Source organism: Phoenix dactylifera, unplaced genomic scaffold (assembly GCF_009389715.1).
Source record: "Phoenix dactylifera cultivar Barhee BC4 unplaced genomic scaffold, palm_55x_up_171113_PBpolish2nd_filt_p 000097F, whole genome shotgun sequence".
Lineage (NCBI taxonomy): Eukaryota > Viridiplantae > Streptophyta > Magnoliopsida > Arecales > Arecaceae > Phoenix > Phoenix dactylifera.
In genome coordinates this window covers 950001-968006 of record NW_024067681.1, presented here as the reverse complement: position 1 = coordinate 968006, position 18006 = coordinate 950001, and the positions used below count along the sequence as shown (strand labels likewise).

The 18006-nt window shown below is 36.6% G+C and overlaps 2 protein-coding genes across 3 annotated transcripts in view; one reads left to right on the top strand and one right to left on the bottom strand.

The window, feature by feature from the left end:
- The window catches only part of LOC103699003 (glutamate receptor 3.1-like), a 65319-nt gene that overhangs the window by 28461 nt on the left and 18852 nt on the right, over positions 1-18006 (bottom strand). The window contains 4 exon segments of the mRNA XM_039116524.1: positions 10738-10938; positions 11583-11688; positions 11948-12005; positions 15273-15432. Coding sequence (XP_038972452.1) covers positions 10738-10938; positions 11583-11688; positions 11948-12005; positions 15273-15432 — 525 coding nt within the window.
- On the top strand, positions 3829-7291 carry LOC103704926 (probable protein phosphatase 2C 27). 2 transcript variants are annotated; one of them, XM_008788442.4, is made up of 4 exons: positions 3829-4923; positions 5068-5259; positions 5516-5721; positions 6490-7291. In XM_008788442.4, exons 1-4 carry the CDS (start codon positions 4756-4758, stop codon positions 7049-7051), a joined length of 1128 nt encoding a protein of 375 aa, XP_008786664.1. In that variant the 5' UTR covers positions 3829-4755; the 3' UTR covers positions 7052-7291. The 2 variants fall into 2 exon arrangements, with proteins under 2 accessions (XP_008786664.1, XP_008786663.1); XM_008788441.4 differs by having other exon boundaries at positions 3830-4959.

Below are 18006 nucleotides of genomic sequence, written 5' to 3'. Positions count from 1 at the left end.
TTATTCTGACATATTTGTGTGCAGAAAATGCCAACAGAAAATCCAACAGCTGATGAAGAAATACTTCACTGATTTTAGAGCAGCAAAAGAGAGAGTTACCAAGAAGAAGGTGGAGGTAGACCGTCGAGCAGCAGGGCCACCTTTCTATCACTCTAGAGAGTTAGAAGAGGTGTTCTCTCTAGATGACGAGGAGGCACAAATCGAGGCTACTATTCAGGCGAGCTTGGATAATCAGTAGCAGAATGATGAGATGGGTAGGCATAGGGCTCAATTTGGGCCCACACATTATGAATCAAGCTCTGGTTCTGCGACCAGCACGATAGATCTAGAGTTCATAAAGATATATTCAGTTAGGGAGGTTATTAATAGAGGTGGTAACTGTATTGCATCTATGCTAAAAGCTTTTGGTAGCCAAAAGAAGTCCTACAAGGAGATTCTATCATAAGTCACCATCCATGATTTGAATCAATATATCTTCTCCAGCAAAGATTCGAAGCAGTAAAGGGTTGACACCATACTAAAGAAGGATATGTGGAGAGTTATTAGATCCTGGTTTTACTTCAGCGACATCTTGGTTTCACTTCAGCCACATACTATAGGTTTGTTATTTTCTCTATGCAGGGTACCGATTTCGGTGTAGATCCTCCAAGACCGAAAGACATCTATAGTGAACTTCTTTACAACAATAAGGAGCTAGAGAAATGAATTGCCTTATGCAAGAGCAAGTGGCCCACATATGGACTGATAGTGATGTGTGATGGTTGGACCAGTTTTACCAGGCAGAGCATCATCAACTTCTTGACATATTGTAATACGAAGACTTTCTTTAAGAAGTCATTTGATGCTTCCAATCAGGTGCACGCGCCATGTATGTCTTTAGATTGATGGAGAATGTGATTAATCAGGTAAGAGAGGAGAATATCGTACCGGTCATTACTAATAATAGACCACAATATAAGGCCACCAGAGAGAACTTGATGGAGCGGTGGCCACATATTTTTTGGATCACATATGCTCCACAGTGTATCGGCCTCATGTTCATAGACATTGCAAAGTTCATAGGTTGTAGCAGATAGTAGAGACAACCCAAACCATCACGAGATATATTTATAACCATACATATGTCCTATCACTGATGAGGATGTATGCAGGAGAAGAGATCTTGAGACTAGGTTTGAGACGGTTTGTTACTAACTACGTTGTACTTGATTGCCTCCTTGAGAGGAAATCAGCCTTGCATTATATGTTTGTCAATACTGAGTGGCAGAAAGCAGATTTATGAAAGCCAGTATTGAGAAAAGCATTGTGGAGGACTTGGTAACGAGGTAGACGTTCTGGCAGCGGGCCGAGAAGATAATGAAGGCTATCAAGCCATTGTACTAAGTTCTTCAGGCCGTGGACAGTGAGAGGTACCCCCAAATGGGCCTCTTGTATCATATGATGAAGAGGATAAAGAATTAGATTAGGGAGACAGATTTGGCACATGCCTAGGAGTACATCGATATCATTGAGCGGTTATGGGACTACTAGATGAGTAGGGGTTATATCTAGTAAGTAAGTAAGAACATTAAAAATTAGACTGCTCATGTACTTGTATATTTTACTAAAATAATTATGAACTCTATCTGCAGCTTACTATCTGAACTTGAGGTTCTAGTACACCATACCAGAAATCGATATGGATGACGAACTTCTGGTCATTCTGTGTAATGTGATTTACAAGGTGGAGCCTGACCCAGAAGTTGTGACTCTAGGTCTAGAAGAGATAAGTTAGCTTAAGTGACATGTATAAGTCAACTTGTATCTTCAATGATTAATATATTACAACATGGCTCTTTTCACAGACGAAAATATTTAGAGAGGACACTACTAACTTTAGAGTTTCAGCAACTATCGTAAGTAAGAAAAATATGAATCTAGGTGTATTACATATCAACGATAATTATTATCTAATGCTAAATGGTTACTAATTTGATACTATCTTATATATAATTTTTTTCAATATTTTGTAGTTGAACGTGGATTCATTTTGGTTTGTATGCGAGAAATCTTAAGCGGTTAACTATCCAAATTCTCTTCCAGACGGTCTCCTCAGGTAGATGTGAGTGCAACTGGTACACCTTTGCCCTCATCCACGGTAAACAGCGAAACCATCTGACACAGAAGTACCTCAACAATCTTATGTATATTCACTATAATTTGAGGTTAAGGCTGAAGTGTATTCGGAAAGAAGTGAAAATGAAGTACATGGATCTGATCCATAATACTTTTGTTAATAATGAGGATGATCCTATGATCAAATGGCTTGTCGGCCAGCAGTAGAGGCCAGAGATTGAAGAGCTAGGATTGCCTCTGCGACTAGCCAGTTTTGTAACCACTGAGGCTAAGGTGGATGAAGGGCAATAGAGAGATCGCAACATTCCCACGCATCCTTCCAACTTATCAACCATAGCCACAGAGGTCACTGGGCAGCCAGTCATCACATGAGTCCTTGTCTGAGACATCCTCCTAGAGATATGATCGAGAGTTACTTAACGAGGCCAACCATGCTACTCAATCGACTCAGTCAGGAGGGCACCATCTATTTTTCAGCAGAGCCAAACTAAGAGGGGCATGAAGGGTAAACAAGCATCTACTCAATACAGCAAAAGGGAAAAAAAAGACAGTTGCATCCCTGATGGAAAGTGTGGAGAAGAAATCAGTTCACTTAGATTTAGACACTACAAAGAGCAATGATGACACTTCTGGTGGTCATACTGAACATGGCGGGAGTAGAGGATATGAGGCCACCGTTTATGTTGAGCTGAAAGTTGAGGATAAAAATATCCCTCAGTCTAGTAAAAAAATTCATATATCAATATACCATAATATATTATATCAATATTATATTGTATATTTTATATTTATGATATATATTATATTATAATGTATTATTAATTATATTATTCTCATATTATTATTTAATAATAATTTAAAATTATAGTAGAAATATATTATTCTCTTTTATATTTATATAATGAAAGTATTTAATATATTACTTCTATTTGCCTTATTTTCCTTATCAAAATAATTATTAATATTAAGAATAATATATTATTTGTATAAATAACAAATATTAATTCTTTAATAATAATTAATATATTTTTATAGGATTGATAATTTATAGGACTAATAAATATATTTTTTGGAAATATATTAGGGTTAGTTTTGATATTATATGGTGAGTGATCTTAGATTTTTATGAAATACCAAACCAGTTACTCGTGGATATCTAGAAATGTTTAATCACTGGAGCATAGCATACCAAACGTGATGATCTTAAATCATGGAAGATCAAACTACATCGAAATAAGGATTATTGGTGATCTAAGATTACTCCGGTCATCCTATTTGCGTCATCAAATACTATCTAAATTTTAGCCCAAGATTACTGCTCTGGATGATCTTGGATACGATATTCCATTATTAGATTTGGTGGTAATTTGAGAAGTAAGGATGATTTGGGATTGCTGTAGGATCATCATTGTATAAGCAAATATGGTGATCTTATTATCTCTATTCATATCCATCTTAATTTTACAGCTCTAAAAGTTTTTTTCTTTTTCTCTCTACCACTTCCAGCAATATCATCATGTCATCCTCCCTGGCCTCTCCAAACGACCGCAACCTCAAATTTGCCCAAAGAGGATAAACGGAAATATCCAAACCGTCCAAATCCCCCGACAGTGATGCGATCCGACGGCTGGGGATCGCCGGCCGCACAAATCCGCGAAGCCTAACCGTCATCCAGTCAACAACCCCCATCGAGCCACTACCCGATCGAAACGTGTCCCTTCCCCGATCCTCCCTCCCAGGGAGCGAACCAGGGGACCTGCGATCGCTTGTCGCCCATGCCCTGTTATAAATAGCAGGCAGTTTCCTCCCTCTTTCCCTCTTTTCCCTTGGAAGTTGTGGCAATTTTTGGCCCCTTCTCCGATTCTTTGGGGATTTTCTTTCTCCTCTCCAGATTCAGAAGTATTTTAGGAAAACGGGACTAAGGCAAGTGCTATGTATTGTTGATTCTTTTGGAACGAGAGAGTTTTTGCTGTTTAATTGGAATTATTAGGGTTTGCTTTCAAGAATTTGTGAAAAATTCGGATTTTGTAGGTTCTCTTTTGAATTACCTAGGTTATGCTGTTTAGATCCGTCAATGCTTTACATTTGCGCAAAAGAGTTGGGATTTTGGTGAACTCTGTTGTAATATTTATAGGATTGTAGAGGAATTGGGTTGGGGGTCTTGTTAAGGGAATGTTGGTAGTCTTTTGGGAAGCAGATTTCATCTGAGGTGTTGGGTGTTTGGTGAAAGATCCAATCTTTCGTTCCTTGGAAACATTGAGATCTTTTGGGGCTTGGGTATTATGGGATTTCTTGAAGGTTGGTGAGAGGTGGAGGATTGTATAGGGTTAAGAACCGTCTAATTTAGTTGCGTTTTGTTGGGATTTGGATCTTGATACCCTAGAAGAAACAGATTATTTATGACTTTGTAGCTTGCAAAGAATTCGTGCGACGCAGATTGCTTCATTTGTTTGGATTAAGTTTCTTTGGAACATTTCATTTTCTGGAACCTTGTGCGTGTTGGTTGGATTTAAGATTCTGAAGCTTGGCACATTATTGGGGGATAGTAAAGAAACTTGTGGAACGGTTTCTTGAGGAAGGATTGAATTACGCTGTAGGTTTGATAGCCAAGGGTGGTGGATTGATGTTTTGGGAAGGAAGATGGCGGCCAGCGCTGAATTCTCACTGACTTTCACAATGTTAGAAGGAAGGTATGGAAGCAAGGAAAATGGATCTTCTGCAGGTGCTGAAGATCCTGAGACTGTGGAGGGCATGAAGGAATCGAAAGCTGGAAAACCACCTAGACATCTTTCAGCTATCCGGCATTGTGTGAGCACCACCCGCCTCGCTGATTCCTCTGATTTCGTATGTTTTCTTGATGGTTTTTATGCCATTCGAATGTTCTGCTTATATATGTATATATGCATCTTCTTGTGGTATTGAGAATTGCTATGAACTCTTTTATTGTTGTAGGATTTGGTGGCGAGGCTGGGCTTGACATCTCCACCACAAGGGCAGTCTGGTTTCTTGCCTGTGTTTCGGTCTGGAAGCTGCTCTGAGATGGGGCCGAAATCATACATGGAGGATGAGCACATCTGCATAGATAATTTAGTTGAGCATCTTGGAGACCCTCCAGATTTCCCATCACCGGGTGCTTTTTATGGGGTGCGGTACTTTCTTGTGGAATTCAAGTTTATACAATATCAAATATTATATGCTTTTTGATACATATGATGAGTTAGTCAAAGCTTGCTGAATGCTGGCATTGGGTTTATTATTCTGTAATTGTTATATAGAAGTAAAATATATTATCCTTTCTTGTGAATAATTGCGTCTAAGGATGCTTACGACTAATACAAGTTTATGATTTGAGAGAGAGAGATTTGGTCCGTTGCTGAGATAAAGCTGCTAATATATGCAGGTATTTGATGGCCATGGTGGTACGGATGCAGCATCATTTGTTCGAAAGAACCTTCTCAAATTTATAATTGAGGACAATCATTTCCCCACTTGTGTGGAAAAGGCAGTAAAGAGCGCATTTATGAGAGCTGATCATGCATTTGCTGATTCCTGTTCTCTTGATCACTCCTCTGGAACCACAGCTTTGACAGCCCTTATTTTTGGAAGGTTAAATTGTCAATTTCTTCATACTACCTTCTAATTTTTGTTTTTTGCTGCTAAGATTTATTGAAGTCGACATATATGGAGAAATGTGTTCATGATTTCACCTTTATTATTTTATAAAGGTGTTACTCTTAATTAAACTGAAGCTGCATTATTTTTCATTATTTTTCGGTGTGATAGTTAATTGTCGCTTTTATCATATTAGATTTGTGAAGGAGCTACTCCGGTAACCTTCCTTAATTGTTCATCATTTATCTGAAAAGAAGGAAAAAGATGTTTAAGAGATCAATGCATGGGAAGATACAAAATTGGCTAATGATTCATACTTCTATTGAGAAAAGCTAAAAATCTGAAAGATATCAAACCCATCAGAACCCAGAAATACAAATAATGTAAATGTAGTCATCTTTTATAGTTATTTGTTAGGACACTTATGTTGATAGCTAATGTTATCTATGCTACTTAATAATTATATCCAAGTAGTCAGTTTTCTAAGGAATCATAGTTAATTGAAGGTCAGAAAGTTGAAAGGTTCTGCAATCTGTATCAGAGATCAGGGCATTCCAGTTTTCTTTATCAGCAATCTAATTTGCATACAACAATGAATTCTTAATTTGAGTGCAGGTTAGAATAAAATTGTTGCATTGCTTATTGCTGCAACCAGCAACTTAAGCTTAATACTTCATTGCTTTAAATTCATTAATTCACTTAAAATTCTTAAATGAAGACACTAAGTTGTCTTTAAAATTCATAATATTATTTGCTCTGCAGGACTATGCTTATTGCAAATGCAGGTGACTGCCGGGCTGTATTAGGGAAGCGTGGACGAGCAGTTGAACTTTCCAGGGATCATAAACCCAACTGCAACAGCGAAAGACTTAGAATCGAGAGACTTGGTGGCATGATCTATGATGGGTATTTGAATGGTCAGCTATCTGTAGCGAGGGCTCTTGGTGATTGGCACATGAAGGGGTCAAAAGGTTCTGCCTCTGCCTGCCCCTTGAGCGCTGAACCGGAGCTGCAGGAGACAACCCTCACCGAGGAAGATGAATTCGTAATACTGGGCTGTGATGGTCTTTGGGACGTGATGAGCAGTCAGTGTGCAGTCACGATGGCCAGGAAAGAGCTCATGATCCACAATGATCCTGAGAGGTGTTCAAGAGAGCTAGTTCGGGAGGCACTCAAGCGCAACAGTTGTGACAATCTAACTGTGGTGGTTGTTTGCTTTTCATCCGATCCGCCCCCTCGCATTGAAATCCCCAGATCACGAGTACGGAGAAGCATATCATTGGAGGGACTGCATGTCCTCAAGGGGGCTTTGGATAGCAATTGATGTCAGGTTCATTATTTGGAGATCTGTAGCTTGTAAACAAGTTGGGGTCTTAAAAAATTTTGGCTGGAAAATAAATTGCAGTAGGTAGAAGCAATTTTTCTTCTTTTCTGAGGGTGTAGGTCAGTCTTGTACATTTGAGATTAAATTATTTGTTCCAATGGGAAACATTTGATTGTTTCTTGTGTAGCTCATCAGATTTTTCTTTAACATTCCAAAATTTACAGCTGTTTGAGTGCTTCATACCCTAACCTCTCATGTCAGTATCTACTTTTGTGTGCTCACACTGGAAGAAGCCAATAGCTGAAAGAGCCAAACTATTATGCTTTAGTCATATGAAGCATCCAGATTAGCTGAAAGGTCAGGCGGGGCCGCCCGCCGAGCTTCTCTTCTTTTCGAGATTTGGCTGTTGAGCCATCTAAACTTGAAAGGACCAATGATCAGATAGAAAGATTTGCAGTCTTTTTCACTTCATAGCAGACTTCAGAGACAGCCATATCTTTTAAAAGATAGGATGCCACCTGAAAGGGGCCTGAGCCTTTCTTTCAATCAAGCTAGTTCAACAATGGGTCATCTTACCTCTAGCATTGGATTATCTCCAGTGCCCTGAGTTGGTTCGAGTGATTTTGTTATACAAATTAGGTTAGTGGAAATTTTATATATGAATCAACATTCTTCCATCAATTTCATATGACTCAAATTCTCATGTGGTGTAAGATGCTGAAGTTCTGAAATCAATCACAATTTTTCGCTTTATTGTATCTATTCTGTGTTCTATTTGGCATGGATGCAGTGGTAATGCATGTTATTCAAAGCCAATTAAAGGAATGGGTTAATACAAGCGAGTTCTCTTAATCATTAATAAAACAAAACAAAGTTCAGCCATCCACTTGTGTCCAAAGCTTGAAAAGCAGGAGCAATTATTTAAACAAGTACACCTAATTTTTCCCCCTTTCCAAAGGTGGGTAATTGATTGAACCATGACTCCAAGAAAACGACCTCAATTAGTTTCATCGGGAGAACTCTCATCCTAAGCCAACTGCTGCTGGTAGAAATTTATATTTGCAAGTGGCAATTTCGAGGCATATATAAACTATACAAACCTCCAAACAGGTGAAGACTAAAAGAGGCTAGGTTTGACTAATTCATTCCATTGCAATTAATAATTGTACTTTGATAAAAGACAAGGAAATAATGACAACAAGCCACTAATCTCTAATGCTGGTAGGGAAATAATGGAGCTTTTCATTTTTACGTAGTCTTTGAAGATATATCGGCTTGATAAGTTTTGGATTCAGCATTGAACCGTGTCCATGAACTCAATTATATGGCGGTGATTGTGTGCATTATCAATTTTGAAGAGGCTAGAAAAGTTAGAGCAGTTGAAGGAAGAATCCTATCAGCCACGCATTGCTTTAACATGGTTCAGATGCACTAAAAACATTGAAAGTATAACCATATGGGCATATTTCAGATTTAGCCTTGAGGTTACGCTCATGCACCTATAATTGTGGATAAGATATGCATTACAAGATAGTTAATTATGTCTTATGTTCTTTTATATATATATATATATAGTCCAGAGCAGCCACGGTTGCTGTAGCTTATCCGCTCAACCGAAGGGGGAGAAGAAACAAAGGATCACGATCCCTATTCTCTGTTTCGATCCCTTTATCGCGCTTTGGATCAAAGACTGAAGTCAATGGGCCTGGCGACTTTAATTTAAGATAGGCTTAATTAGGCTGGTCTCACACTTTTATTCTTAGGGCACTACAAGACCTGTTATAAGATTATAATGCCAATAAAATAGAGGTCCTTCTAAATGTCCCACCCCCCCCCCCCCCCCCCCCCCCCCCCCCCCCCCCCCCCCGCCCCCAAAAAAAAAAAAACAGAATTACGCCCGAGCTTATTTATATCCTGGTAGGTGTGGGTTGTTCATGATATTTTTTTCTTGGGTTGTGCATGCATAGCCCTTCAGCTCAACGAGAAACAACTCGGTGCCTCTAGATGAGGCGTGGTTGATTGAACCTAGTTTTCTTTTTGTTCCGTGCTGGAAAGGAAAAGGAATATAATTAGTAAGCCCGTTTGACAGTACTGCAGGTGGCAGGGGTATTATTTTTCAAACTTTTCTTGGTATAATCTTTAATAAAAAATTACTTATTATTTGATAATTGTATTTCAGAACCAAATTAAAAAAAAAAAGCTTTTAGTATAAAATAATAATAATAATAATAGATATTACTTAATACTTTTAATTTATAAAGTATTCTTAATATATACATTATTAATTTTAAATAATAAATTTATTTTAAAATTATAAAATATTTATAATATTATATAGTAATAATATTAGTATTATACAATAATAAAATATTGCTATTTTACCATACTATAAAAGTACTATATTATAATGTTACTATAGTATAATAACTCTATAGTGTTATAGTTTGATTTTTATAATTAACAATGTCGGATGATTAAAATATAATATTATTATATAACATCATAGAAAATAATATAATTGTATAAATATCATTATATTATATTATATTATAAAATCAAAAACTGTTATTATAAAGTTTTTAGCTTATAAAATTATTTTTTAAAGAATGTTGTTGCCTGGAGTTAAACTCGTATTTCAAATAGAGCTACTGCCAAAGCTACAAATTAAAGCTGTCTTAATAGACGACTTCTTTTTTTTTCTCTTTTTTTTTTAGCTTTTCAGAAAGCTAAAGGGCTGTTTCAAATTTTTTACTGAATATATCAAAATCACCCAATAGAGCTCTTGACCCTGTGAGATGCATTTTTCCAATCCTCCAAAAACAACACCAAACAGGGTAGGCGTACAAGGAGGATCATCACTGGTGCTGGTCGGTAGCATATTAGTAAACATGTTGCTATAGAAGCATGGATAAATCCTTCTAACCTACAGTTCCTCCTAACAGGTCAGTCCACTCTGGGAAAGGTTTTCTTTATCACCTTTCAGAGTTCTTCACCTTTGAGTTCCACCATCCCTCCCAAATTCCCTACCCTGCCCATTTAGGCTCTCAGCCAAACCCACCCCATGCCTGAGGAACCTTGATATTTTTATCAGGGATAATTAAGGAGCCAAGCATACCTAGAGATGCCGCTGCTCATTTTCAGACCCCTTACCTCTCATTCAAATGCAAGACCTAGCTTATATGATGTATCATGTAATTTCAGGCGTCTGGGAGTTCCTTCTTGTTTCAATCACTTACATGAGCTCCTCTTTTGCTACTCTTGTTGTCACTATGAGTGGGTTTTCCTGTTTATATAATGTAACTATCATACTGTGTAATGTTCCTTTGTATGCAATATAGCTTCAACTAATTTTCACCCAAAAAAAAAAAAAATTGCGAGACCACTCTTGGTTTTTCATTGTGAAGTGAGCCATATTTCGCTTATTTTCGTGCCCAAAAAAACGAAGAAAGAAACTGCTTTCTTTTTATACCAAAAGAATAAAGGCTGGAAAAACATGACTGAATAAAATTATAATTGGCGATATTTAGCTACAAAATTTAATGGTAACTCAGATTTGTAGCCTCAATTACAAGACTAAAAACCAAAAAATTATAAAATCAAAGTGTATGCTCATAAACTCCATTTACGCTTGATACCTCTCAAATTGAATTCGCTTAAAAATGACGAGACTTCTATCTGAATCAAGCGCTTTCTATCCTTGGCCTCTTCACATGCTCGCGGTCATCCTTCTCGACTATGTTTGACCCCCCAATTTCTTTAGTTTCACTTTCTAGTTTCTCATTATGCTGATCTCCAAATGTCCATCCTGCAAAATCTGAATCCCAAAACAGGGAGGTTGGAGTAGCTTTATAGAATGCAAGCGGGACCTGTTTTATCCGTCGCCGGACCTGCAGGTTACAAAAGTTTGGTAGATTTGAGACTGATAGTCCTTTCCACTCAAGATTAGAAAATTCCAAAATAACTGCAATCAAGAAAAATAATTGGCCGAGATATTTCACTAGACATTTTCTGAAAAACATTTAGTCTTGCTGGCTCTATAGTAATTTGAAATATAGAGTTGATTTGAGGTATTTCAAATCTACATGCAATATGCAAGAAATGTTTCAAAAAGTATTGACTAATTAAATGACTGAGATCCCTCGTAGTGCCTAACTGATATGCAGTTACTTCATGCTTAGAAATATGTAATAAAGCTCATAAAAACAAACATTTTAAAATTAAAGGTTGCTCACTAGAAATTCCATTAAAAAAAAAAATGAGAATGAAGCAGAAAGCCAGGTATCCAGGGCTTCAGGCTTTTTGGGGGCCTCTTGGTTATGCATCATGTGGTCCCATATAAGGTGGGCCTGGTAAATTCACAATAACAGACATACATTTTAAAATTAAAGGTAGCTCATTAGAAATTCCAAAAGAAAAATATAATAGAGAAGGTTGAGAAGGAGGCAGAAAGCCAGGTATCCGGGCAGGCCCTGTCCTTAAATTGGAAGCAAGAAAATAAACAACTATACTTTTCCACGCATGAGCAGCTGACCTCATCTCTAAATACTGTAGCATAGGAACCAGAACTGAAATCTGCCACTGTGACCTCAGAAGTTTTGGCCCTCACTGTCAGATCATTCTCAAGCGATGCAACAAACCTGTTGACAAAGTTAATATCAAAAACCAGTTAATATTTGAGCATATGACAGGTAGCAAAAGAAGAGAGTAATGCTTCAGGGTCTTTCGGTGTCATCCATTGCAGTGTGGCTCTTTTCCACTGGCTAGGGCTTAACCAGTCCCTAACCTGAAAAGTGGGCCCTGTCATGACTGGCCAATAGGTAGGTGCCACATCCTCCAATGCGAATGTGACCGCAGAATGCAACAAGTATTTTCATAAAGAAGATAAGGCTTCTTTACCTGGAGACTGCTGGGGAGTAATGATGGCGGAGAGTTTCAATTTCCCACAAAGAACTTCCTGCAGCATATGGAAATCTCAAGTCCATCATATGATACAAAATTACAAATATGGTGTAAAAAGAACACAATCAATGCATCTTGAGTTTTCTGGGAGGAAGAAATATTATGACAGCCATGTTGAAACTGAATCTGCTAGAGAAAAGATGCCTAATGAACTGTACTCTTCAGACAGTGCATTTAAATAGGGTTTGTGTTTAACAGAAATTCAATGAGCTGACTCTGATGGTCATCATCAGAAAAGAAATGCCTAGTTGCAAAGTAGGTCAACTGAGTATGAAACAGCCAAAGCAATTTAAATTATAATGTCCAACAAAAACAATTTACAAAGGTGAGTCAAATTTTTGAAGGCATTACTTCCTGTTAAAACCATTGAAAATAGAAACCTTCAACTTTTTGTAGGTAACATGAAATTTTTTTCATATCGATAAATCTGTCAGCTGCATGACATGAGTAACCTGCACATGATTTCTTTTGGAGGTTCTTTTAGAAAGTATTCATTCAGAATATCTATGAAACGACACCATAAGAAGAAAACAGTTAAACAGTGCTACTCTTAAAAAAGCAGGCATTTACTAAATTTCTAGGGAGGCAAGGATCCTTAGACCAAAAACACAAGAATGCAAAATGTCATTTGTTTTAAAGGCTAACATATAAAGGAAAGAAAATTCCCTCCCCCTCATTTTTTGAGGTGTTGAAGAAGTATCATGAGTTTTCTCGAGAAGGTGGTGCGAGAGGCTATAGATGACTACCAAAACTTAAGAATAGAGAAGTATAGGAAAGCTATAAGATGGCTAACAATGAAGTTAAAAAGGCAGTGCAAGAGGCTAGATTCAAAGCATATAAAGAGTTATATTGCAAGTTAAAAACTAAGATGGAAGAATGATATCTACAAGATTGCAAGACTAAGAAAGGAAAATTAGAGACTTGACTCATATTAAATGCATCAAAAATGAAAATCAAAAAATTTTAGTTAAGAAGGACAAGATCAAGGAAGACGGCGGAGTTATGTTGATAACATATTCAATGAAAATTATGTAAACATTTTAGGATGCCTTACTAGTTCAATTGAGAATAGAAATGTTAAATACATGTAGAATTACAGTATGTGGTAATGGAGGCTATGAAAAAAGATCAAAATCGAAAAAGCAGTTGGACTGATAGAATCTATATTGAGGTTTGGAAGTTTTTAGGTGATGTAGAGTAACTTGGTTGACTAATTTGTTTAATAAGACCAAAAAAATATCCAATGAATAAAGAGCACTATAGTACTGATTTATAAGAATAAATGATTGAGCACAAATTATGGTGTGACAAAAATATTAGAGAATCAATTCGATATTAAGCCAGAAAGATTGACTATGGAAGCCATTTTTCTCCTTCAAAAATTAATAAAGAAATATAGAGAAAACAGACAAGATCTTCATATGGTTTTTATTGACTTAGAGAAAACATATCATATAGTCTATAGAGAAGTCTTATGGTGGGTATTAGAAAAAATGAGTATCCGTTAGTTATATTAATGTGACTGATGAACATGTATAATGGAATGATTACTAAGTGAGAACTATCAAACATAATACTAGCAAGTTTTCAATCATGATAGGTTTTATAACCAAGATCTGCTCTAAATTATTGTTTTTTTTGCACTAGTTATGAATAAGTTCACTAGGCATATTCAGGATGGTATTCCTTAGTGCAAGCTATTTACAGATGATATTATCTTAGTGGATGAAACTAATGTTAGGTTAATCATAAGTTAGAACTATGGAGGAGTGCATCAGAATCTAAAGGTTTTAGGTTATGTAGGAGAAAGACAAAATACATGGAGTACAGTTTTAGTAAAATTAAAATTTGAGATGTAGAGTATAGTTGAGGATCATGAAGTTCCTAAAAGTGCTCATTTTTTTATATTTAGAATCAATTATTTATAAGAGGAGATTGAAGATGATGTTATCCAGAGGATTAAAGCAAGGCAGGTAAAATGGAGAAGTGCGACTAAGATATTAAGTGATCATACGATACATGCCAAGTTAAAAAGAAAATTTTATAGGATAGACATACAAGCAGCTATACTTTATGGTACAGATTGCAAGGCAAATGGAAAACATGTGCGCAGATGAGTGTGGTTGGAATGACAATGTTTAGATGGATGTGGTAATAAAAGAAAAGATAATAATAAGAAATAAAGTCATTTGTAAAAAGGTCGATGTAGCACCGAGGACAAACTGAGAGGACGACTTAGCTGGTTTGGACATGTACAATGTACGTCGAAGGAGACACCAATATGAAAAAATGATTTAATACATGTAAAAAAACAAGACGGTAGAGGTAGACCCAAAATCATAAAAGATGTAGTAAGGAAGGACTTGATATCGCTACATCTTTCAGAAACTATGCTCCTAAATAGAGCGAAATAGAGGAAAAGAATTCATATAGCCAAGCCCAACAAGTTTGGGGTTAAGGCTTAGTTGAGTTGTGTTGAAGCAAGGTTCGCCGTACCAGTACCGAACCCCGTACCGGTGCCACACTAGCATAGGCGTACCGAGTGTCAGTACGGTACGGTATGCGGTACGCTAGACGTACCGACACTAGCGTACTGATACCGGTATCCATCGGTACAGGTATGGTATGCCCGGTACTGACCGGTACAGCATACCATAGTGTTGAGGTATTGTAGCAATCATAGTCATGCATTTTACACGTTAATAGGGCATATGTATTTCGTGCTTTTATAGAAGGAACTAATTATAAGTATTTGTTATTGATGGTTACAATGCCTAACATGGACAAAATATATTATATTGCAAGTTTCCATATGAATAAAAAAGTAAGTTGTTAAGGTTGACAAGCACATAACCATGCAATACTCTGGTCTAAATCTGAGAAAGGAACTAAATCAAAAAAAAGATGAGGCTTTAGAATTTTTTATGAAGTTTGGCCAGTGAAAAAAGATTCTGGTAAAGTGTCATGTTCATACAAAATAAGTAGCCAAAAAGGAACTAAAAGAGGCTCCAGAATATCTATCTCGAAGGTCAACTTCTTTCTTTTTTTGCCCCTTAAAAATGTCATATTTAACACAGAGTTTTGACACATGCTTCATAGCTGTACATTAAAACATAACCTACCATTGGATTTCATAGTATAAGGATCATTGCATTTTGTTAAGTTTTGCTACTAAAAGATGAATTATCTATTAATTAACTTAATGAGACGTAAACATTCCCTTAACCAATATATGCATCAGTATCCCGAGGAAGAAACTTACGCATGGCATTAGACTTGGCAGGGTCACTCTCTTCGCTCTTAAATGGATCAACACCAAGTTTCTTGTTGTGCATAGCAGCACCAGCATCAGACTCCTTTGCATCATCACCTGACTGCGTACCTCCCACAGAAGTATCTCTGTCAGTTACATCATCAACCAACTGCATGAACACCAAAGTAAACTTGTACTTAGGAAAAAGGATTAGAAAGCTTCGCTAGATTGAAAAGGTAAAATGATAAATTTTGGGTATATTTTTATGCATTACTTAGGATATAAATAAATAAGTTGGAACAATAAAAGCTGTAAGTATTTAACAAGTCATCAAATCTTCAGCCCAAAGCATTCTAGAGAGTGCAACCATGCTCAAATAATCCATGTAATGATGCAGATGCATAAACTGCAAGTTATATGTGCTGAAACATGTGTATTTTGTTTCCTCATTTTGCAGTTTACTAGAAACCACAAATTGAGATGTTAGTATATGGACAAGCTAGAGGACAGCTGTATGGCACTATCATAGATTTTAAGAACTTTATGAATAAGATTGTGTTAGCACAATTCATCTATCTTCTACTTTTTGCATAGTTGCGGATTAACAGCCCAGAAGGTCAGTAATGCCAACGAGGTCCAAAATAGAATGATGCAGATTGTAAATTTTGCTTCTTATAAGAAAGACTGCACCACTTGTTAATTATTAAGGAATTCAGACAAGGAGTTTCAATAAGGAGAGATGTGCAATTAAGTAGCAATTGTTAGTAACTTTCATATTCTTTTCATTGGAAAATATAACAAAAAAAAACATCTTCCAGCAAGCAAATATAGATACCAACCTACAAGAAACAAGGTTTTAATATTGTTTTCACATGATTTCATATCTTTTGACCACAATACATGTGTTACAGCTGCTAATGGCTTTTATTTTCTTTTTCTCCTTTTACCCTACATAAAACATTAATGTTGAAATGTTAAAAGTTTGAGCCTTTGTTTGTTAATAAACTCTTTTAATAAATTCAATGAGTGCTTTCCTTTCACCATACTTAATTGAATATCAAAAGCAGAATATGTTATACTGTTATAAGGCTTCTAAAACTCTGTTCTGATAGATCTTATCCATGTCACACATACATGGAAAGGTAAACTAAAGGTTGACTTGTTTTCCGTCAGGGGACTCAAATGAAAAATTACCAAGGAGCACCATTCTTAAAATTTGTTTCAAGAGTGTTACTTACTATTTCCTACAATCTTGCTCATTCAAATGGGGCTAGTAAGACAAAGCAAACAAATGATTAAACTTGTAGATCATATTAGTCAAGTAGTGCTACCAACACATAATCTATGATCTCCCATGGGTTTGTTTGTGATTTACCAGTAAAAGCCACTTCTGCGAAGAATGGAAGGGTTTCATTTGGCTAACAGATACGTGCAACATCATATAAACCATCAGTTACAAACCAACATTGGTGTATCTAGATACAATGGCCCGGATGTTGGCAAAATTTAGCTCAATCCATCACACAAGTTTTGAAAGAGGTTATTGTCCACATTATTCCATAGCTAAGCAAGCAGATGGAGCACAACATGAGAAAGTATTTCCACAAAATTATGAAAATACGAAGTATATCGTTTTTCTGAACAATTTATATATGCATGGAGCTATATTGCTCAACAAGACCAACTTACAAATCTGTCCTATCAGAAACGTTGACTTAAAGACCCCAACATATGCATAGTCAAGAGGTCTCCAAAACATATAATTTTCTTGTGTATAGGCATTTTACTCGTGGAAGATTATATCAATGGCTTAGGTTCCCAGTTTGTAACCTATTTTGAGTTTGAAATTGTGCAAAATCCTTCTCCCACCATGTCTATGTATAATAAGCCCCAAATGAAGTATTTAATTTTTCAGTCTACCTAATCAACTTAGGTGTTCTTTCGTCCTATTTCAGGAAAATTCAGCTATTTCATACAAAAACTGGTTTAATTACAAATTTTTACTTTCATCCCGAAAAATTAACTACTTTGTTTTCTTTTCGCCCGACATCTATACATTTTAAAATAATTATTTTGGTTGCTTTCTGAGAACATTGGATTTTGACTAATGAAAGAGCTATGAAACAGATTTTGAGGTTAAAGAAATGCCAACAACTTCCTTATCTGTTACCTTAGATTTTCATGCTTATCACACTTTTATCAATACTTGCATTTTTCCTTCACTTCAATGATTTATACTTTTAACTAATTCAAACTTATAATGATTAGAACTCTATGGATGGACAAAGCCTATTGTAAAGGCTGTTCATATGGACAAAAGTCACAAAACCATATGATTATGGTCCCCAACCAAAGAAGATTCAGAGGTATGGTACAATTGTTTATTCACCATGCCTATCATACTTAAAATTATGGTCCCCTATCAACAAAATTTAGTTTTTATCAATATAAACTTAAAATGTTGAAAGTTGAAACTATATGAATGGTCAAAGCATGGTCTGTTGTGCCAGTACCGAACACCGGACCGGTTGTCTGGCGACATGGGTCGGTACGGGCCCGCGCCATGCTGTGTCGGGCCTGTACCGACACAATAGAGGAGGCGGGGGAGAGGGCGAACGGGAGAGAGGAAAAGAGAGATAGAGAGAAGAGGGTGAAGGTGGCAAAGCCGGCGGAGGCCGGCGGAGGCCGACGCCCAGGAAGGAGGAGGTCGCAGATCGGTCCCATGTTTCGAATGAAACAGAGG